Consider the following 17,890-nt stretch of genomic DNA (forward strand, 5'->3'; position numbering starts at 1 on the left):
GAGAGAGAGAGAGAGAGAGAGAGAGATAAAGAGAGAATGAGTGTGAGTGATCGTGCAGTGCAGCCTGCTTGTTCTGCACGTCTCATGCTGCGTGCTTCAGCAGATTTGGATTGATAAAAGATAAAGGCTCTTTGATAGGCTGCAGGTGTGCTGCTTTAATGAGCATTACCCCCACTCCTCCGCCTTTCTTTCCCTCGCAGATGCACATCTGCACATCTGTCATTCAATGCTCCGCAGCATCTCTGACCTCCTAACCTCTCCTCCCTGCCTGTCACTCATCCACCGACTCTCTGTCTCGCACACTTTGCGCGTCACACTGCAGCATTTGAGGAACCAAAGTGATGTCAGTGCATCTGCTGTTCAATGAAATAGTTTTCCTGTATTGATACAGCCTGCCTGGCTCGTTGAGTCCAATTGAGCTGTCCAAAAAGACATCCAAACCCCACCCACTTGGGGCATTCCAGGCAAGCTAAAACAACCGCTCAGAGAAATGGAAAAAAAAAAAAAATACAGTAATTCGGATGCAATTTGGCCTGCTCACAGCCTGTTAAGAGGTGTACCGAAGAAACAAAGAAACAGAGGGTAAAAGACATACAGAAAGGGATGTAAGATGTTTGTTTGTGGGCACTTGCTTTCCCCTCATTCACAGCCGAAGGTGCCAGGGGAATAGCTTGATGACGTGGGTTGTGGCTGGGGCAGGAAACATGGGGAGGAACTTGTGGCTTTATATTAAGTGCTGGGGTGGTTAACAGGAAAAGATAACCTGTTTCTGTTGATATAGCAAGGAAGTGTGAATTCTTGGCACATGCAAGATGTCACAGAGAGGAATAGGCCCGCGATGCCTTCCACATCTTTGATTGACTGGCTTACTGGAATTTCCTCGAGTTCACTGTGGTTTTGTTTGGGTGGCTGTGATGGAGTGTTACAGGAATGCTTTCAGGGACATTCCTGCTTCAAAAGAAAAGGTGTTTCTTATGCAAGGAGACGTTGTGTTGCATCACAGCGGCCACAGTATCGTCTCATGAATGACCTCCTGAATGAGTGTCCCTGTTAACTGTGCTCAATTTTGGTGTACTTGTCAGATAAACAGTTTAGTTTAGGAAGACGTGCTTTACAAAATTGTGAAACAATTGTGTAAAAAGAGTTGTTTAGCAATTACTCTGAGGAGCCACTTCAAGAGAATGAGCACCGAGTGATAAAGCATTATCCGTTAAGGGGTTAAGGGCAAGTCAAATGCAGAATGGAACAATGTAAAGAAGTGTGTTGCACACAAGGCTGCTCAAGCAGTTCTGGAATATACAAATATATATAATTCATAAAGACATTTGTCAGACTTTCACAAAAAGCATAACTTTTTGTAACTGTGTGCAATTATTACTTCAGTGGAATGAAACTGTACTTTCCATTGCCTGAAGAAGTAAGAAAATACCCTGTTGCACTTGTGTAATAACAGGTTGTTGACTCGACTCCCTGGTGTAAATGTTCTGAGTGTATAGACAGAAAATATAGTTTATTTAAATGCTGAAGCTATGACTGTGGCTTGCCCTTTACAGCCACGCAAAGCCGTCACTCAGTCACACACACACACACACACACACACACCAGCATCTGCAATAATAGATGCAAATATTATACTTTTTCCTAATAAAAAAAATTCAATAAAGTTTTGCTTTGTTGTCATAATTTAAATTTTCACATTTTGAACATTTTGGGGTCAATCCTTTGTGCAACCTGCAGCACTTTGCTTCTCGATTTAGTTTTTATAATCTCAAACGCCCTCACAGCATTTATAATTGTTAAAAAAAATAAATAAAACATCACTGTAACTGTCATAATTCCATAAAAATACTATTCCATACACAGATGTCTAAAAAAAAAAAAGGTGCATCACCCCTTTCAGTTTTAATTGTCTAAATTTAGCGCAATATTTAGCACAGATAGTGTCTGATAACATTGACACATACAGTTGATGACATAGTATTGCAACTGCTGCTACTTTCAACTGTGCAAGCAGCCTGCAACAGTCTTTCACTGCTTGTGTCAGGATGGTGCCTGGTGAACTGTTCCATTTGTTTCTCATTTAAAATGATCAACTGGGGCAATTTGAGGCCTTCTGATGACATTTAAGCCAGTAATTATGCTGCATAAAAGTTGAAGATGCTCATTGTGAAATATTTAGGCCCACATGTAAACTGTTAGTTACCTTAACTAAGTTATCTTAACTACTGCATTAAAAATTATCTTTTGTTTTTGTTTATATTTGTGATCTGAAAAATCCGTTTACATACCACTGTTAAAAGGGTTGTATGGGTGAAATTCCTATGCAATGCACTGTTGCAAAAATAATTTTTAAGACTGAGATAAACAATTTGCCAGAGCATCAAAGGCTCCTGATTCAAAGAGTGTGACACTGACGTACACTGAGTACTGCTGACGGACTGAAACTTACATTTCTTCCTCTTCTGCTCCAGCCAATCAATCAGTCAACCAAACAGATACCCAGTCAGCCATTTAGTCAGTCAGTCAGTCAGTCAGACAGTCAGTCAGACAGTCAGTCAGTCAGTCAGTTAGTCAGTCAGTCAGTCTGCTGTTTGGGCAGGGTGGAGGCTCGTAGACGGGCCCTTTGTCTGAGCAGAGAAGCCCCAGACACAACAGTGGCCAGCCCCGGCCCCTCACAATGGCCCTCCACACAAAGGCCCACACACTGGGACAATGGACCGGGCTCAGAGTGGGGGTGGACGACTCAGCTGAGGTTACCCACCTGCACACTTCAGGACTGGACCCACCCCCACCCCCACTACTGACACACACACACACACACACACATATATATAAACCACCCCCACCCACCCCAGCTTTAAAAACGCTGCTGCAGGTGTCTTCCTGTGTTGGTGGCACAAGGAGGAAGCAGGGAAATTCTGCGCAGTGAAAGCATTAATTTGGGTTTTACGGCAGAAGATGCACCGTGACAGCGACTGAGACACGTGTAGTAAAGTTACCACAGGTCAAACAGCAGCTAGACACGGATTAAGGCTCTGCTGTTCACATGCATCACCCAAACATGACAATAAAAAAAGAAAAGCTGGGTGTAAAGAAATAAAAATGACAGGTTCCATTATAATAACTTAAAGTTTGTTTTTAAGCAGTAAAGTGAACATTAGGTCATGTTTTTATTATTTACAATTTTATTTTTGGTTCTAAGAAGTGTCAGCAAGGTTCTTCAGCTGCATTTACCCAGAGGTCATTTGGGCCCTTAATTCCTAAATCACCAATGTGCTGTTTTTGAGTAAACCTATAAAACACTGGGTATGGGTGTCTATGCAGAGGTGCACATCTTAGCTGGTTTGTCATGGCTAACAGCACTTCTATGGGAATTCTTGTTATAATTACATAATGATTTATTTTTATTACTTAGCTTCACTTGTTTTCTGTCCAAAGATGATTGCTGTGTGTTTTGTCATTATTCTAATTTAGTACAAGCTCACCAAACTAAACCCAAATCTGTCATCTTTTAATATTAGAATTTTAACTAACATCTCCTCCAATCCCATCGCTGAATATTGGAATAAAATCAATAAATATAGAAATTTATTTATCATACATTTAAAGATTACATTATAAAAAATATAGATTTATTTAAATTAGAAATACCTATTATATATTTAAATTTGTACCTAAACACACTTCCTAGGTATCTTGCAGTTTCACCACTCAGCGTACAACATTGTAGTTTAAAAAAATAAAAAATAAAAAAAAATTAAATTTGCAAAAAAATCAGTAATGACAGAAACAAATTTTAGATAAATTTAAAACACACTCACTAGGGACACAGAAGTGAAAACAGTCTAATTTGCTCTTTCTCTCTCACACACACCCCTCTTCTTAAAAACACACACACTCACACCAACAGAAATACAAATGCTGGTCACGCCGGTAAAATAATACAACAAATACATGCAAGTTGCAGTGTTTAATCATGCAGTTCAGGATCGTTTTCTGAGCTCAGAGCCCTTACATTTTTTCCATGAAAGCCATTCCCATGATAAGTTACTGAATGTTACTGGCTGCAAAAAGTGGTCTGCTTGCCCCACTCTCTTTTTGATTGGATGACCAGAGTGTCAATCATCAGCCTGCTCAGAAAGCTGCTGGATTCATATTGGGAGTGTCACTGTGTTGTACCGGGGGTGTCTGCAGACGCACAGCTGCTGCAAACACTTTGCGCTTCTGAGCGTGTTTAAGGACTTTTAATAGTGACACAAAATTTTGCCGTTTGATTTTCTTTAATTATATTCTGAGTGAGCAAAGCGCTGGTTCAGTTTTAACATCCAACCTGAGTGTGTGTGTTGTGAATTTACACCAAGTGTAAAGAGCAACTGCAAGTCAGATAGATTTAATTTTCTCTTTTAATTGATTGCAACACATTTTATAACCACACATTACAAAATGCACATCAAATATTTTATCAGGCTCAGTTTGCAACCTTATTGATAAGAAAAAAAAAAAACTACCAAAAATATGCCTTTACAAAATAAAACAATTATAATAAAGTAAATGCCACTTTGGATAACCGTAATCAAAAACCCATTTTTTATTCTACATAAAAAAAGCTGGACATAAATAAGTTAGTATAATTTCTCAGTGTTTTTACAAAATTATGTACATTTCAAAGATTTACACAAATACACAGGCATGGTGACTGCATTTCTGAGACGAGCTGTTTTGTGTCTCCATCCAGGTGCACCCTGGGCTCTTTGAATATAAACCACACTTTAGGCAAATAAAGGGAAGCTTTTAGATGTTCACAGTTGCATCCTCAGCAGGCTAACAACATTGATGAAAAAAAAAAAAAAGAAGTACAAACGTCTAGGATATCACAAAGTAAGACAATGTGAAGTCAATTAAGGAGCACAGGCAGTGCTGGCAACCATATTGAAGCAACCATGTTATTTGGTATTGTAGGACATTCAACCCTTCTCAGAAAGCCTCCTCTCTGAAGAGCATTAAGGCTCATGAAACGAATACAGTCAAGGAGAACACAACCTGTGCAGTTTGTATGGTCTTTGTCCTTCAATATCTGAGTACCTCACAACTCCAGGGGGAAAAAAAAAAAAAAATCAAACAATGTGCCTGAAGTGTACAGGAGAACATGAGAGAGACAGAAGAAAAACAAGATTATATTCCAGGATTCAACTGATGCTCAAAGCACCGCAATTACACAATAAATATCGGCTGATTTAAAGAAAGTCCTCACAGAAATATCAGAAAAAAAAAAAACATTTCTTCCCGTATCGATTTCTTGTGGAACCAGATCTTGTAGGAGAACTTGCACTTGGTGACACCACGATGACCAGAGGAAGGAAAAAGGAACAAAATTCTTTTTTAAATACAACAGAAGAGCTACATTTGTACCGTTCTTCACTGCTGAGTTAGGAAGATGACGGAGTGAAGACACACTGTTAAGAAACTGTAAGAAGCCATGATTGTTGTTTTAAATGTAGCAACTAGGGACTGTGACAATATGACACTGCTTTTCAAAAATAATATAAAAATTATATATATATATATAACAAACAGAACAGCATTTTGGAAACATGTATCAAACTACACTGCAATTCTTCAAGTCAAATCAAAATTCACACCTTTTTACATAAAGGATTTGTTTTTAAATCATAATGTTTTCTTATGTGCTACATATGGAGAGAAATATAATATATATATAGATATATATATATTTATATATTTATTTACACACAGGTAGTAAAAAAAAAAAAAAAGGAGCAAAAAAGGAAATCAAACCTAATTGCACACTGCTACATCGACTGCTTTTAGAGGCAGTAACTTTTAATTGAGTGCCACAATTCTAGTGTTTCTATTCAGTGCTTCAACAGCGTCCTCCCCCGTCTTCAGGAGAGTTGATATGTTTCCGATGCTGCGTAGATCCTCTTCCAAAAATAAAAAAAAAGTAAAAAAAAAAATAAATCAGCCAACACTGAGGTTTCCCACTTTAAAAAAAAGAAAAAAAAACGAGGGGGAAATGCATCTTCAGCTCTGTGGGTAAAATCAAACGAGAGAGAAAACAATATAAATAAGTGGTTGCATGGTTAACTTTGACACAACTTCTACAAAATAAATAAATATAAGAGTGGACTGAATTTGGGGGCACAGTTGCAAATATGGAAAGATTATTGCTCTTTGTCTTCTGAGAGAGAAAAAAAACCACAGTAAGCAGCAGAAACAAAGTGGGAGACAGAGGAAACACAACTTTGTTCTTCAGTTATTTACCAGCACAGAGGTAAGAGTTTGCTCATTTCTATGAGTCTGCACAAAATACATGGATGTAAAAAATAAATAATCATAAAAAAAGCATATGGTGCACTTTCACCATCTTGAATTTTACACTCAACAATTTATAATTAAGAAGCAAAAACAGCAATCATGAGAGCAACATGTTTTTCAGACAACTATAAACTGTTTTCCCTTCATCAAAAACGCCATCTGTTGGGCAAACTTCAGTGCACTAAAAAACCGTTAACTACCCCTAAAAAAAATCTCCTTTAACATATATATTTTACAGCAGAGTGAAAGATGATTTTGCATTCTCCCACTGCAGCACTGACAGTTCACAACCTGCCACGACAATGCAGATTTCATGCCCCCCTCCCCTTTTTTTTTTTTCTTTGCCGTGGCCAACAAGCACACTTGATTTTCAGTCAGAGCTGCACGGCTCCTCTGCACACACACACACACACACACACACACACTGCAGGGACAGATGTGTGTGTTGTAACATTAGTGTGTCTGTGTGCAGCACTCACACACACACACACACAGAGAGAGAGAGAGAGAGAGACCAGCCCCTTCCCGTCCCTGCTCTGCTCCGTGCTGAGGGCAGTGGCTGCTGACGTGTTACTACTACACTGTTGTTCAGCACTTGTTGTTTACAGTTCAGCTCGCCGTGGCAGGCTGTAGTAAAAAAAAAAAAAAAAAAAAGGGGCAAAATGCGCAGCCTTTTTTTTTTTTTTTTTTGCGGCTTCTATCTACTGCTGTATCGATCATAGTGCATCGACGGGGTGCAAAACAAAAATACAACTGAAAGCTGTGGTGAATTTTTACTACTCCGACTCCCCTTATTACTAATAGATGAATGAGGCAGGCTGACAGACAGCACCTCTGAAGGGCACGGACATGGAAGAAAGAAAGAAAATAAAAAAGAGGGGAACCCTGATGGGGAAAGCTGCACTTGTTTTAAATTTAAACCATTTAATCTGAATGCAAGGTGGTTTCAATGAGCTAAAACTACAGAAAAAATAAAAAAATAAATCACACAAATACATTTTTTAAAAAATATATATTTTTTGTCAAATTTCCTTCCGAGGAAGAGAACAGCTGGAAAAGGGAGTAGTCTGTGTTTTCTAACAAGCCCATACAGAAATCCTGGTTTTTTTAAAAGAAAAAAAAAAAAGAAAAGATTTTTTTTTAAAAGTTGCACCAAGTCCAGCTCAGTTTCTTACCGTTCCTCGTCCTCACGTTTGCCTCTTGGGACTGGTCTTTCTGGGTGTGTGTTCTGCAGAGTGGCTCAGGCTCGGACAGCTAACCTCCTCTGAGCTGGTGTGTGACCTCTTATTTTGGCCCGAGGGGTCTGCAAAAGTAGAGATTGTCGTCAATTTAAAAACCAATGTACTAAAAAAAAAAAAAAAAGAAGAAGAAGAAGAAAAAAGGCTAGATCCTATTGAGTGTGCTCCACTCTTTAAAATGCTTTTTTTTTTTTTAAATTGAAAATGATTGTGGGTGCTCTTCACCCTGCGGAGTGAAGCAGCACCACCGGGCTCGATGCGTCGCACCGAGCCCCGGTGTGTCTAACTGGCTAACTGGAAACAGGTCATTTCGGTGCACATCTTAGTACCGTGACATGCAGGTCTTTTCCTCATCCCGGTGCACTGCTCCGTGCACTCCATCGGCCCGTCAGACCTGCCCGTGTCTGCGCTGCTCGGAGCCACCACAACACAGTTATGATTCCCATTTAGATCCACATTGTTATTCCCAGCGGAGCAGACGCCTTTCTCCCTCCGCGGCTGCCGGTTGTAGAAATCCGGGACGTCTCTGCAATCCACCCGTTCCCACTCGAGCCTTCCGTTGGCCAGCGGTGTGTGTTTGGCGAAGTCGAAGCCCCACTTGGCGGAGGCAGCCTCTTCCATCTCCCGCAAATGTCCCTTTAAATCCCTCTTTAACTCTTCGTGATCCACCGAGCCGAAGAGGCTCCTGCAGGCTGACGGTTTCGGGTGCTCCGACACCCGGGGGTCCGTCCGCTCCAACGTCGGGCTCCCGTTTGAAAGTCGAACATCTGACATTTTCCACCCGAGACAGACACGCTTTTTCAAAGAGCCGGGAGCGTCCAGTTTTCAGCAGAAATGAAAAACAACACAGCGCTCAAAAACAACGGGTATCTCCTCGTCGCGGAGAAAGATCCAAAAACAAGCGTAAAACGACTTATGCCATGCATACGTCGAGCCGGAGACGCTAACGGCCGCGGTGTGGTGAAGCCGAAGGTGGTCTCCGCCGGTCATCAAAACAAAGTGCACAGGATGTGAAGCCGCTCTGTCAATTTCGTCCCGTAGTGAGAGAAACTGCAGACAAACCTTCTCAGACCCAATATGGCGATTGAGAGATGTAGCTGGGATTGAGAGGGGAGGTTGACTGGGGGGAGGAAAACATGATTGACACACAGAGCTATTTAAATGCCAAGAAGGCCGCCGATTGGTCAGAATGCTTAAGCCCGCCCACTTTTCTTAAGGTGGACCAGCTAGTTGCAGCAGGGTAACGACATCCTGCACCTCTGCATAACACGATCTTCATGCAAGACTGCTGAAGGCGATCAATACAGCAGTGAGCTTCCCAATTTTTACCCTCTCTAACACATAAATGCTTAATTCTCTCTTTAAGTAGCATTAAATAAATCATGACTGAAAAACAAATCCTTTCTATAGAAGCCTATGAGATGGGATGTTTTTATGAGTTTACCAAATATCAAATAAAAAAACAAAACTGGAAGCAATAAAAGCTGCAAACTCACTCAGACATTACCTAGCAAGAAAGTATGATTCCAATATAAAAAACTAATTCCTATGAGCAAAAAAACAACTTCAGGGTGGAGTTTGAGACATGAGTGTGTCTTGTTTTAACTTCAGTCCATATTCTTATAAACCTTAAAACACATAAACTTCACTGCATTTACAATTAACAAATTACATATTTTTGTAGAAACATAAAATCAAACAGGTGCCAATTAGATTTATAAAAAAATATGTCGTAGAAGGATTGTTTGACAATGAACTGCTTGTAAACATTCCACCTTAAGACATGACATTTCTGTAAATACTTAGGCTAAAGCTTCAAGGTGTGGGCCCTCTGCTAAAGTAGGTATACCCCCCACCCCCAGCTCCATATCAAAACTCTCCAATGATTGCCAACACACACAAAAAAAGAAGAAAATACCACACTCTGCCAGTTGGGCAAATGTGTGTCTTTACGACATGGTATTTCCACCAATTATCTGGAGCCGAGTAGAGAAGGTCAAGGTCAGCACACAGCAGACCCTGTCCTCATCTGCCACCAGACCCCGGGGACAAAAAGAGAGAACAGATGTACTAGGGCCAGAGAGCCACACACGTCAAAGTCTGCAAAAAAAAAAAAAATCTAAAAAGAAAAGCAACGAATGACAAAGATCATGCATGCTGAAAGTTGGAAACTGTTTACACCACAGTGAAAACATTGCACATTTCAGAAAATCGAGTACCAGTCCTCAAAAACTATGAAAATATAATACAAATCTTTTTTTTTAAGCTATCGAAAGGTAATTTCCAAGCAGGTTTTCGAATTTAGCAAAACCCCCATTCTTTTCTTCATGGTGTAATTTACACTTTCCTCCAAGAAAGAAAAAAACAGCCGCATTAAGACAGATGTTGGCCTAATGTTCTCATCAAATTTAAAGGAACACGATTTGCCTAAAATAGAACCATAACCTGTTTGCGAGAAATGATGCAATTTAATTTTACTGTGAGCAATTATTTACTTAAGGGGTCACAGCAGGCTATGTGGTGCAGCTGTGGCAGCCTGCAGACCACCTTTAAGACTGGGGCAATGACGCCCCCTAGTGTTTACTCTACCAAACAACTATGGCTGCACAAAATAAGCAGGAAACAATCTTTATATCAAATGCTTTTTAATACCATAGCTTTAGATAAACATCACATCTGTACATGTACATATTTATATGACAACAAGAGAAGTCACTGAAAGGTTTATGCAACAGCAAAAACCCAAGAAAATATCAGTCCATCAAAGTCTCCTCACTGACCCTGCTGAGGTGTGCTCTCCTACCTTCCCAGTCAGTCCATTACGGTATAGTGGCCGCTTGCTGGATCAGGCAGGCCTTAGAGACTGACCCATTTGATGATGTAGAAGTTCTTCTTTCCCACTCTGAGCAGGGTGAGTCCATTAGACAGGATGTGGAGTTTGGGGATCAGTACCTGCTCTGGTTTGTCTGCCTGCTTGTGGTTGATCCACACTGCTCCGTCTGAAACCATCCGATACCTGTGCACAAAAAATTTACACTGTCAGTTAAAAAACAGGTGTGTATCGAAACAGCCTACCTGAGGTAGTGAGGAATTGTCTTTGCACTCCTGCAAAATAATATCACAGACTTACACTACACTTAGTACTTACCTACACTTTGCAACGTTGGAATCCATCTTCACCTCATTATATCCTAACACATATATACATATATGCTAAAACCTACAGTATACTTTAAGGAACTTTGTAGTAAACATCAAAACTGCAGTGCACTACACATCTAATTATGCAACTCCTGGGTATAAGTATGCTCACACTAGCAAGTGGATAATATTTAGATATCACATATTCAGTGAACAGACTGTCCTGCTGCCTCCTAAACTGTCAATTAATGTACATCCATGAACATCAGTGTAACATGCAGATGTACAGCTCTAAAATTATTAGCTGACTGACAGAAAATGACCAACTACTGTGGCAAACTGATTACTCATACTACCAAATATGAACTGCCTCTGGCTTCTCATGAGGATTTGCTGGTATCAGTTTTATATCACTGCAAATTGATTCTCTTTTGGGATGTTGTTTAGTCAAATAAACAATCTGACGATGCCATTGTGAGCGCTTTAAATGCAGTAATGAAATTAGCAGTTGACACTTCTGAATTGGTAAAAGGAGAACTCACCCCCTGGTGCCTTCAGGGATGGCGTTGACCTTGCGGCAGGCGTCTATCACAGTGGTCCCTGGTTCCAACAGCAGCTCATTGAAGGAAGCCTCCCGGAAAAGCTCCTGCAGTTCTGCATCACTCATTTCCTCCAAGGCCTGCACACTGCTGTGATACAGCGCGTTGGTACACCTGCAAGGATAACAATAAAAATGACCATCCTGCTCTATACAATACACTTTATAGAAATGCCACACAGAGCCCGTTCTGACCTCTTGGCGCTCTCCAGGCCTTCCTTTCCATGCACCAGTTTCGTCACTTCTGCAGCCAGTCGTTTATGTGCAAGCCGTTTACTTGGATCTTCTCTCTGCTGCTCCATCAGCTTCTCCACCTCAGCCAGAGGCAGAAAGGTGAACAGCTTCAAGTATCTGTGAAATGTCCACACGATACAACTCAATTCCTATTACTGTGCATAATATCTATAATATAATTCCACAATGAGATGCTTTCCGATCATGCGTTTAACTTTGCTTTAACACCAACAGCAATCATGAGCCTCTACGTACCCCTCCACACTGGCATCAGGCTGCCTGACGAAGAACTGGTAGAGTTCAAAAGGAGAAGTCTTGTCTCTATTGAGCCACACTGCGTTGCCCGCTGTTTTCCCCAGCTTGTCTCCGACAGAGCTGGTCACAAGGGGGATGGTCAGGCCGTACACCTCCTCACCAGTCACTCTGCAGAGACATCAGGATTTCAGTATTACAAAGCTGGTAAGAGTACATCCAACTTTGTGAGCAGATTGTTTGATCCATGCAGCTCAACTGCTGGTGCCTTTCTGCAAAGTCATCATAACACAGGGCAATGATTCAACATTGAGTGGAATCCAAGAGGGATGATGTGATAACATTATAAATTGTATTCTACCAATCAGCCACAAAAAAAAGGGTTGTGTTGTGTAATCCTCACTATAGACAAACGCTGTTCACTGTATTAAACACAAGTTTGGCTATTTTATATTGGATTTTGCAGAACTTTACTGCATTATGAAATATCAATATAAAAGATATACTGTATAGATAGTATAATTACAAAGGACATTTACTTATGAATTCAGACATCAAACTGCACAGCCGGTCAGGGCCTCCAAAGTGAATCTCACAGGCATATATTTGGTAAAGGTGGTAGAAGTCATATATTTGGGTTAATTAACAGCAGATCATTTCTTATTTGATGCCAACAGTAATGTATACAATGTGGGTTGTAACATTCTTGAGTTCTTTCTTGTCAGTGTCACTTGGTGCTTTACTTGCCATCTGTTCACAAATAATACATCTAAACTGTTAATGTGTGATGTGTGTTGTTAAAATTGCACAACTGCACAGTAAACGCAGAAAGCCAAGTGTGAAACAATTCAGTAAGTTAACAGTTAAAAAAAGTTGCTTTGAAGTTAGGCAATATGCACAATTTAAGAGTAGATTGTTGTCTGTGTGCATTAGCCAAGGATCGCTGATAAACGATCAGATTTTTAAAAGGGGGCTGGTACAGAGCTACATCTCCATACAGGAAAAAGAACAGTGTCACTATTGTTAAAGTATAACAGACATATACTAGTGAATGAACTTATGGCCAGAGCCAGACATCACATTTTCCAGCTGGTTAGCGCCTCTAAACAGAATCTTACAATTCTATATTTGTTTCAGATGACTGAGGTTATAAGCTTGTCACCTGGTAAAGTTAAGTCTTTAGTGAATTGAAAGTATGCAGAACTGAAGTGTGTCTCTTAACAATTCACATAAAATATGTAATCACAATTTACAAGGTTATCTTAACCCTCCTATTACCTTCAGATTTACTGACTTCTTTTATCCTTGGGTTCAATTTGACCCCAGCAATTTAAACCTTCAGAAAAAAATCTGAACTAAAATTGTTACTCAAGTTTATGTGTAAATAGCCCTTTAAATAAAACTGAAAAAATGCCAATGACTTATTCAGAGATGTTAAACACTGAATGGGGTCAAATTGACCCCAGAGGGTTAAATGACTTTTCAATAGGGTATGGAGCAAATCAAATTTGAGCTGACACATATAACCATACATCTGTTTTGGATGGTAGAAATAATGAACTTGTGCAAATGAAAAACAATTCAAAAGCAGTGCAGAACTGAAGAGTAGCTCCTTAAAATCCACACAAAGCATTTAGTCTGCTTTTTGGATGTTTGCTCATCATATGATCAAGAATACACTGTAAATGTGCAGATTTCCCAATGGAGTCCGGAACGAAGCTCTCTCTATATACAGGAAGAAAAGACAGCTGCTGTTTCTGCTGATGACCTCTGTTTGGATGGACATTTACTTGTGAATGTACTCATGGCCAGACATCAAATTGCCCAGCTGGTCGGTGCCTCCGAGCTGAATCTTGCAGCCGTATATTTGGTTGAGGTGGTGGAAGTCATAAGCTTGGAACACCTGGTAGGTGAACTCTGTCAGGCTCATACCGTCTGTGCTCCTCAGCCGGGCCTGCACGCTGTGGCGGCTGAGCATGGTGCCCATCCTGAAGTGCCTCCCGGCCTCCGACAGAAACCCCACCACGCCCCAGTTCTTATACCAGCTCAGGTTGTTCAGCACCGTCGCGCTGCCCAGAGGCCTGGAGCCGTCGTGGAAGTGCAGTTCGTGGTTGCTGAAAATCCTCTGGAGGCTCTCCCGGATGCTGCGGGTGTTCTCCTCCACGACGTCCGCGGACAGACGCTCCCGCTCGCTCGTCTTCCCGCTCGGGTCTCCGATCTGAGCCGTGGCCCCTCCGAGCACCGCCAGGACGTGGTGCCCGGCGCTGCGGAAGTGCAGCAGGCCGATGATGGCGAGCAGGTTGCCCACATGGAGGCTGTCGGCCGTGGGGTCGAAGCCGCAGTACACGGTCTGAGCGGCGGACTGGAGCAGCCGGGGGAGCTGATCCTGCGCTGCGTCTGCTGGGAAGGACTCCTTGAGAATCCCGCGTTTATTTAGAGAGAGGAGCAGTCCGCTGTGTGCAGGAGAGGAGCGGTGTAATTTAGACTTCAGTGTGAGGAAAGGACGTGTTCGTCTGAAGAGACTGGAGGAGCCATGCCGCGGTACCAAACAGCAGCTCCTCACCATGGACGCAGCCATGTTGGACAATGTGACAAGAACACGGAGGAGGAGGGCACAAGGTTGGACAGAGTGGCGGGAGCACAGCGCCCTCTAGCGGGGGGGAGTTTGGGACTCCTGCTTGCTGTGGGGGTTTTTGGTTGCAGGAGTTTCAGGGCACAACTGAAGAAGGAAACCTGATTCACTCAGTCTGGCAAAGAGGGAGCCTGTCCAGAGCTTCACATTTACAAAATCAGCACATGTGCACACTGGGGCGGGCTGTGGTTCAGGTGGTAGAGCAGGTTGTCCTCCAATGGCAAGGTTGGCGGTTTGATCCTCTGCCCCTCCACAGCTGAAGTGTCCTTGGCCAAGACACTGAACCTGAAGTTGCTCCCAGTGGCAGGCAGCACCTTGCATGGCAGCTCTGTAACCACTGGTGTGTAAATGGGTGAATGAGAAGCACATTGTAAAGCGCTTTGGATAAAAGCGCTATATTAGTGACCATTTATCATTTTACACTAACCCACTTGGGACAATTGTCGTCTCTTTTAACACCATGAACCAGCAGCATCCCTCTGAGCACAGGGTCGGTGTCGTGTCCCCTTCAAGTACAGAAACACCTTAACCGGACTTGTAATTGAATTTGTTATTTTAATTTGAAGAAAGGCATTACACTTTGAAGTTTCTATGAGACAGGGCCTTCAGATATGTAATAGTGCTAAACCTTGCCACTACAGTTTCAATTAATATTGCAATTTAGTTGTTCACCCTCCTTAATATATGGGTACTACATAAAATGCCCCCAGAACACACACATATTTAACAGGAAGTCCCCGAAGGACCCAAACTCTAAAGCCTTCATGTGGTTCCTGCTGAAACACCTGACGCTGAGGCCCTGTGTTTTACAGGGTCCTTATGCCAAATCAGTGTAGGGTGGGGTTGGGGTTCTTCTTTAAGCTCAGGTCTTATATCAAAGGCCTGGGAGTTTGAAGGTCCTGCATAGTATCTTATTTATGTAGGATTGCTGTCTCTGAACAGTGACCTCAGATGTACTTGTACCTGGAGTCACACTTCCTGTTTGAAGGGTCTTGGTGCTTCTGGTTTCCCATCATCTGAAGTGATAGTAGCTAGTCTAGCGTGACATCCAAGTGTGTATGGTTTCTCTTGCTCGTACTGGAGGTAGGCTTGTGTAGAATTAATGGGTCCAAACTAGGGCATCATTACTGGAGGCCCTGACTTGGATTCAAACCCCTAAACAACTGAGATTACCCCTCCTCTTCTATATACACTGTATATAGGATCATTTACTTCTAATTACTTTATGTCATTTTAATCTTCTTTGTCTTTTATCAAAAGATGCACGACACACTGTATGTCTCTGGTCAGCCAGTTTTGTCACAATTTCTCCGTATCCTAGATGAGTGGTGGTACAGTTTCACTGCTCACAATAAACAATGCAAAGGTGTTTTGCATGTTGAACCGATATAAACATATTGATCTGTTTTGCTGTTTTTACTTGTAAGAAATGTGTATACCCATCAATGAGGGAAATAGCAACCTAATGTAATTACTGATAATGTATCCTCTCTTTTGTTGATGGCAGTGGATTCAATATTTCTAGTTTTCTCACATGTAAACCAGAGAGCTGTAAAATCACAGATACAGTAGCAGAACAACTAACAACATAGTTCAGTTGTGAAGGTTCATATAGGCCAAAAGATGGTAAACTTGAGTTCGCCCTTAACTGTCATGACTTACAGTTCAAAGGTAAAGACGCATTTTAATAAAAGTTTGTAGAAATATTTTGTCTGTGCACATTTCAGTCAAAGACACATCTTGACTGTAAAAGCATTTGGTGTTAGAATTAAAGAAAGCAAATGTCATTATCAATTAAAGTGAGTTGTATTAACACCAACACTGTCTATTGACAAAAGAAAAAAAATCCAAAATATCCATCCATCCATTATCTATACACCGCTTAATCCTCACTAGGGTCACGGGGGAGCTGGAGCCTATCCCAGCTGACTTAGGGTGAAGGTAGGGGACACCGTGGACAGGTCACCAGTCTATCACAGGGCTACACTTAGAGACAGACAACCAAGCACACTCACATTCACACATACGGACAATTTAGAATCACCAGTTAACCTCAACATGTTTTTGGACTGTGGGAGGCAGCCGGAGAACCCAGAGAGAACCAAAAACAAAATATGGATTTTAAAATCATTTATTTTTAAATCCATTCAATGTCAATTTCTTTCATTGTTTAAATGACTAAATATACATTCATCAAACATTTACAGTATTGTTATCAAGCCACAGTACACGTTAACAACACATCCAAAGACAGTCTCTGTCGTCTCTCTGCATGATACTATAGCCACAAAAACAAACTCCAAGAAATTCAGGAAGAAAAAAAAAAAAAAAAAAAAATCAAATATCTAATTCCTATGACTGCTGCCCCCTGGTAACAAATTTCTTTTATGTCAGTTTTGGAAAATAAAAACAAAGTTCATATTAATCAATATAGTTGTTGGTATTTGTGTGCTGTAAGGCAGAGCACTATAAACTCACTCCAGAGGGAATAAGAGAGAACGATAGAGAAGGAGAAACAGTACCTTTCTATATCCTGAGCTAGTTCAACAAAGGAAGACTAAGATTCCCTGATACAAGTTAAAATGTCCCTTGTCAATTCAACACAAAACAGACATTCCTAAAGGTAAGCCGACATCACAAATTTACATGACTTCTCCTCTTGGGCCTCGTTCTAGAGTTTCAACCATTTTAGCTTTTAATAGTCTGTCTTTTTGGAAAGCAAATCCTTTACGGTTACTTTTCTAAATGGTACATGAAGCTTCAATTAGCACTCAGTTTTACTTTATACTTCCCTAACTCTACAGTGACATCATTTCATGTCTGCAGGACCCTAACAGCTAAATCTAGCTGAAGACACGAAAACTTTACAGTTCTACAAGTGTGTGCTCAAGTAAAGTCTTTTTTTTCTTTTCTTTTTTTAAAATCTCTGGTGTTTTATGGCATTTACACACACTAAGGCACACATTGTTTGTGGTTAATCCCCGAGCATATCTGGGATCTCCGTGTCCCAGGAATCTGCAAGGTGAAAAACTGAGCTGCATTGAGTGAAGTCTGCATGTGGTTCTGACATTCTGTGACCAGATATCATAAGTAAGTAGAGGCAGCTTGAAGGTCAGTAATCTACTTATGGCATAAGAAATGTTTGGTGAGTTAGTACAACATAGCAGCGAGTGAGGAGAGAAAAGTCAGACAAAAAGCATGACAAAAATCAGGTTTATAAAACAATATATATATATACTGCATTTTCATTACTGCGTCATCTTTACTGTAATAGCATGTGATGTGATGGCAAATCATGAGTGCATTCAGGTTCTCCATTAACCAACAGAGACGTGATGTGTCAAAAAAAAAAAAAGATACAGGGTTGCTTTTTGTCAATATGAGGAGGCAACTGTGGAGCATTTCTGATAGTTACAATGAAATTCTGTGCATATATTACCCTACTTGTGTTCTGATGTG

General features: G+C 41.1%; 2 protein-coding genes across 2 annotated transcripts; both read right to left on the reverse strand.

Annotated features, from left to right (window-relative positions):
* Nucleotides 1-4,385: 4,385 nt before the first annotated feature.
* On the reverse strand, nucleotides 4,386-8,697 carry cdkn1bb (cyclin dependent kinase inhibitor 1Bb). The gene is made up of 3 exons (XM_008300795.1): nucleotides 7,904-8,697; nucleotides 7,512-7,639; nucleotides 4,386-6,048 (listed from the first exon to the last, which is right to left on the reverse strand). Exons 1-2 carry the CDS (start codon nucleotides 8,346-8,348, stop codon nucleotides 7,524-7,526), a joined length of 561 nt encoding a protein of 186 aa, XP_008299017.1. The 5' UTR covers nucleotides 8,349-8,697; the 3' UTR covers nucleotides 4,386-6,048; nucleotides 7,512-7,523.
* A 1,505-nt stretch (nucleotides 8,698-10,202) lies between these two features.
* yars2 (tyrosyl-tRNA synthetase 2, mitochondrial) lies at nucleotides 10,203-14,377 on the reverse strand. Its single transcript, XM_008300796.1, has 5 exons — nucleotides 13,590-14,377; nucleotides 11,803-11,970; nucleotides 11,509-11,664; nucleotides 11,258-11,428; nucleotides 10,203-10,590 (listed from the first exon to the last, which is right to left on the reverse strand). Exons 1-5 carry the CDS (start codon nucleotides 14,375-14,377, stop codon nucleotides 10,431-10,433), a joined length of 1,443 nt encoding a protein of 480 aa, XP_008299018.1. The 3' UTR covers nucleotides 10,203-10,430.
* Between the last annotated feature and the right edge of the window lie 3,513 nt (nucleotides 14,378-17,890).

This window comes from Stegastes partitus, unplaced genomic scaffold (assembly GCF_000690725.1).
Source record: "Stegastes partitus isolate 25-593 unplaced genomic scaffold, Stegastes_partitus-1.0.2 Scaffold1591, whole genome shotgun sequence".
In the NCBI taxonomy this organism is placed as follows: Eukaryota; Metazoa; Chordata; class Actinopteri; family Pomacentridae; genus Stegastes; species Stegastes partitus.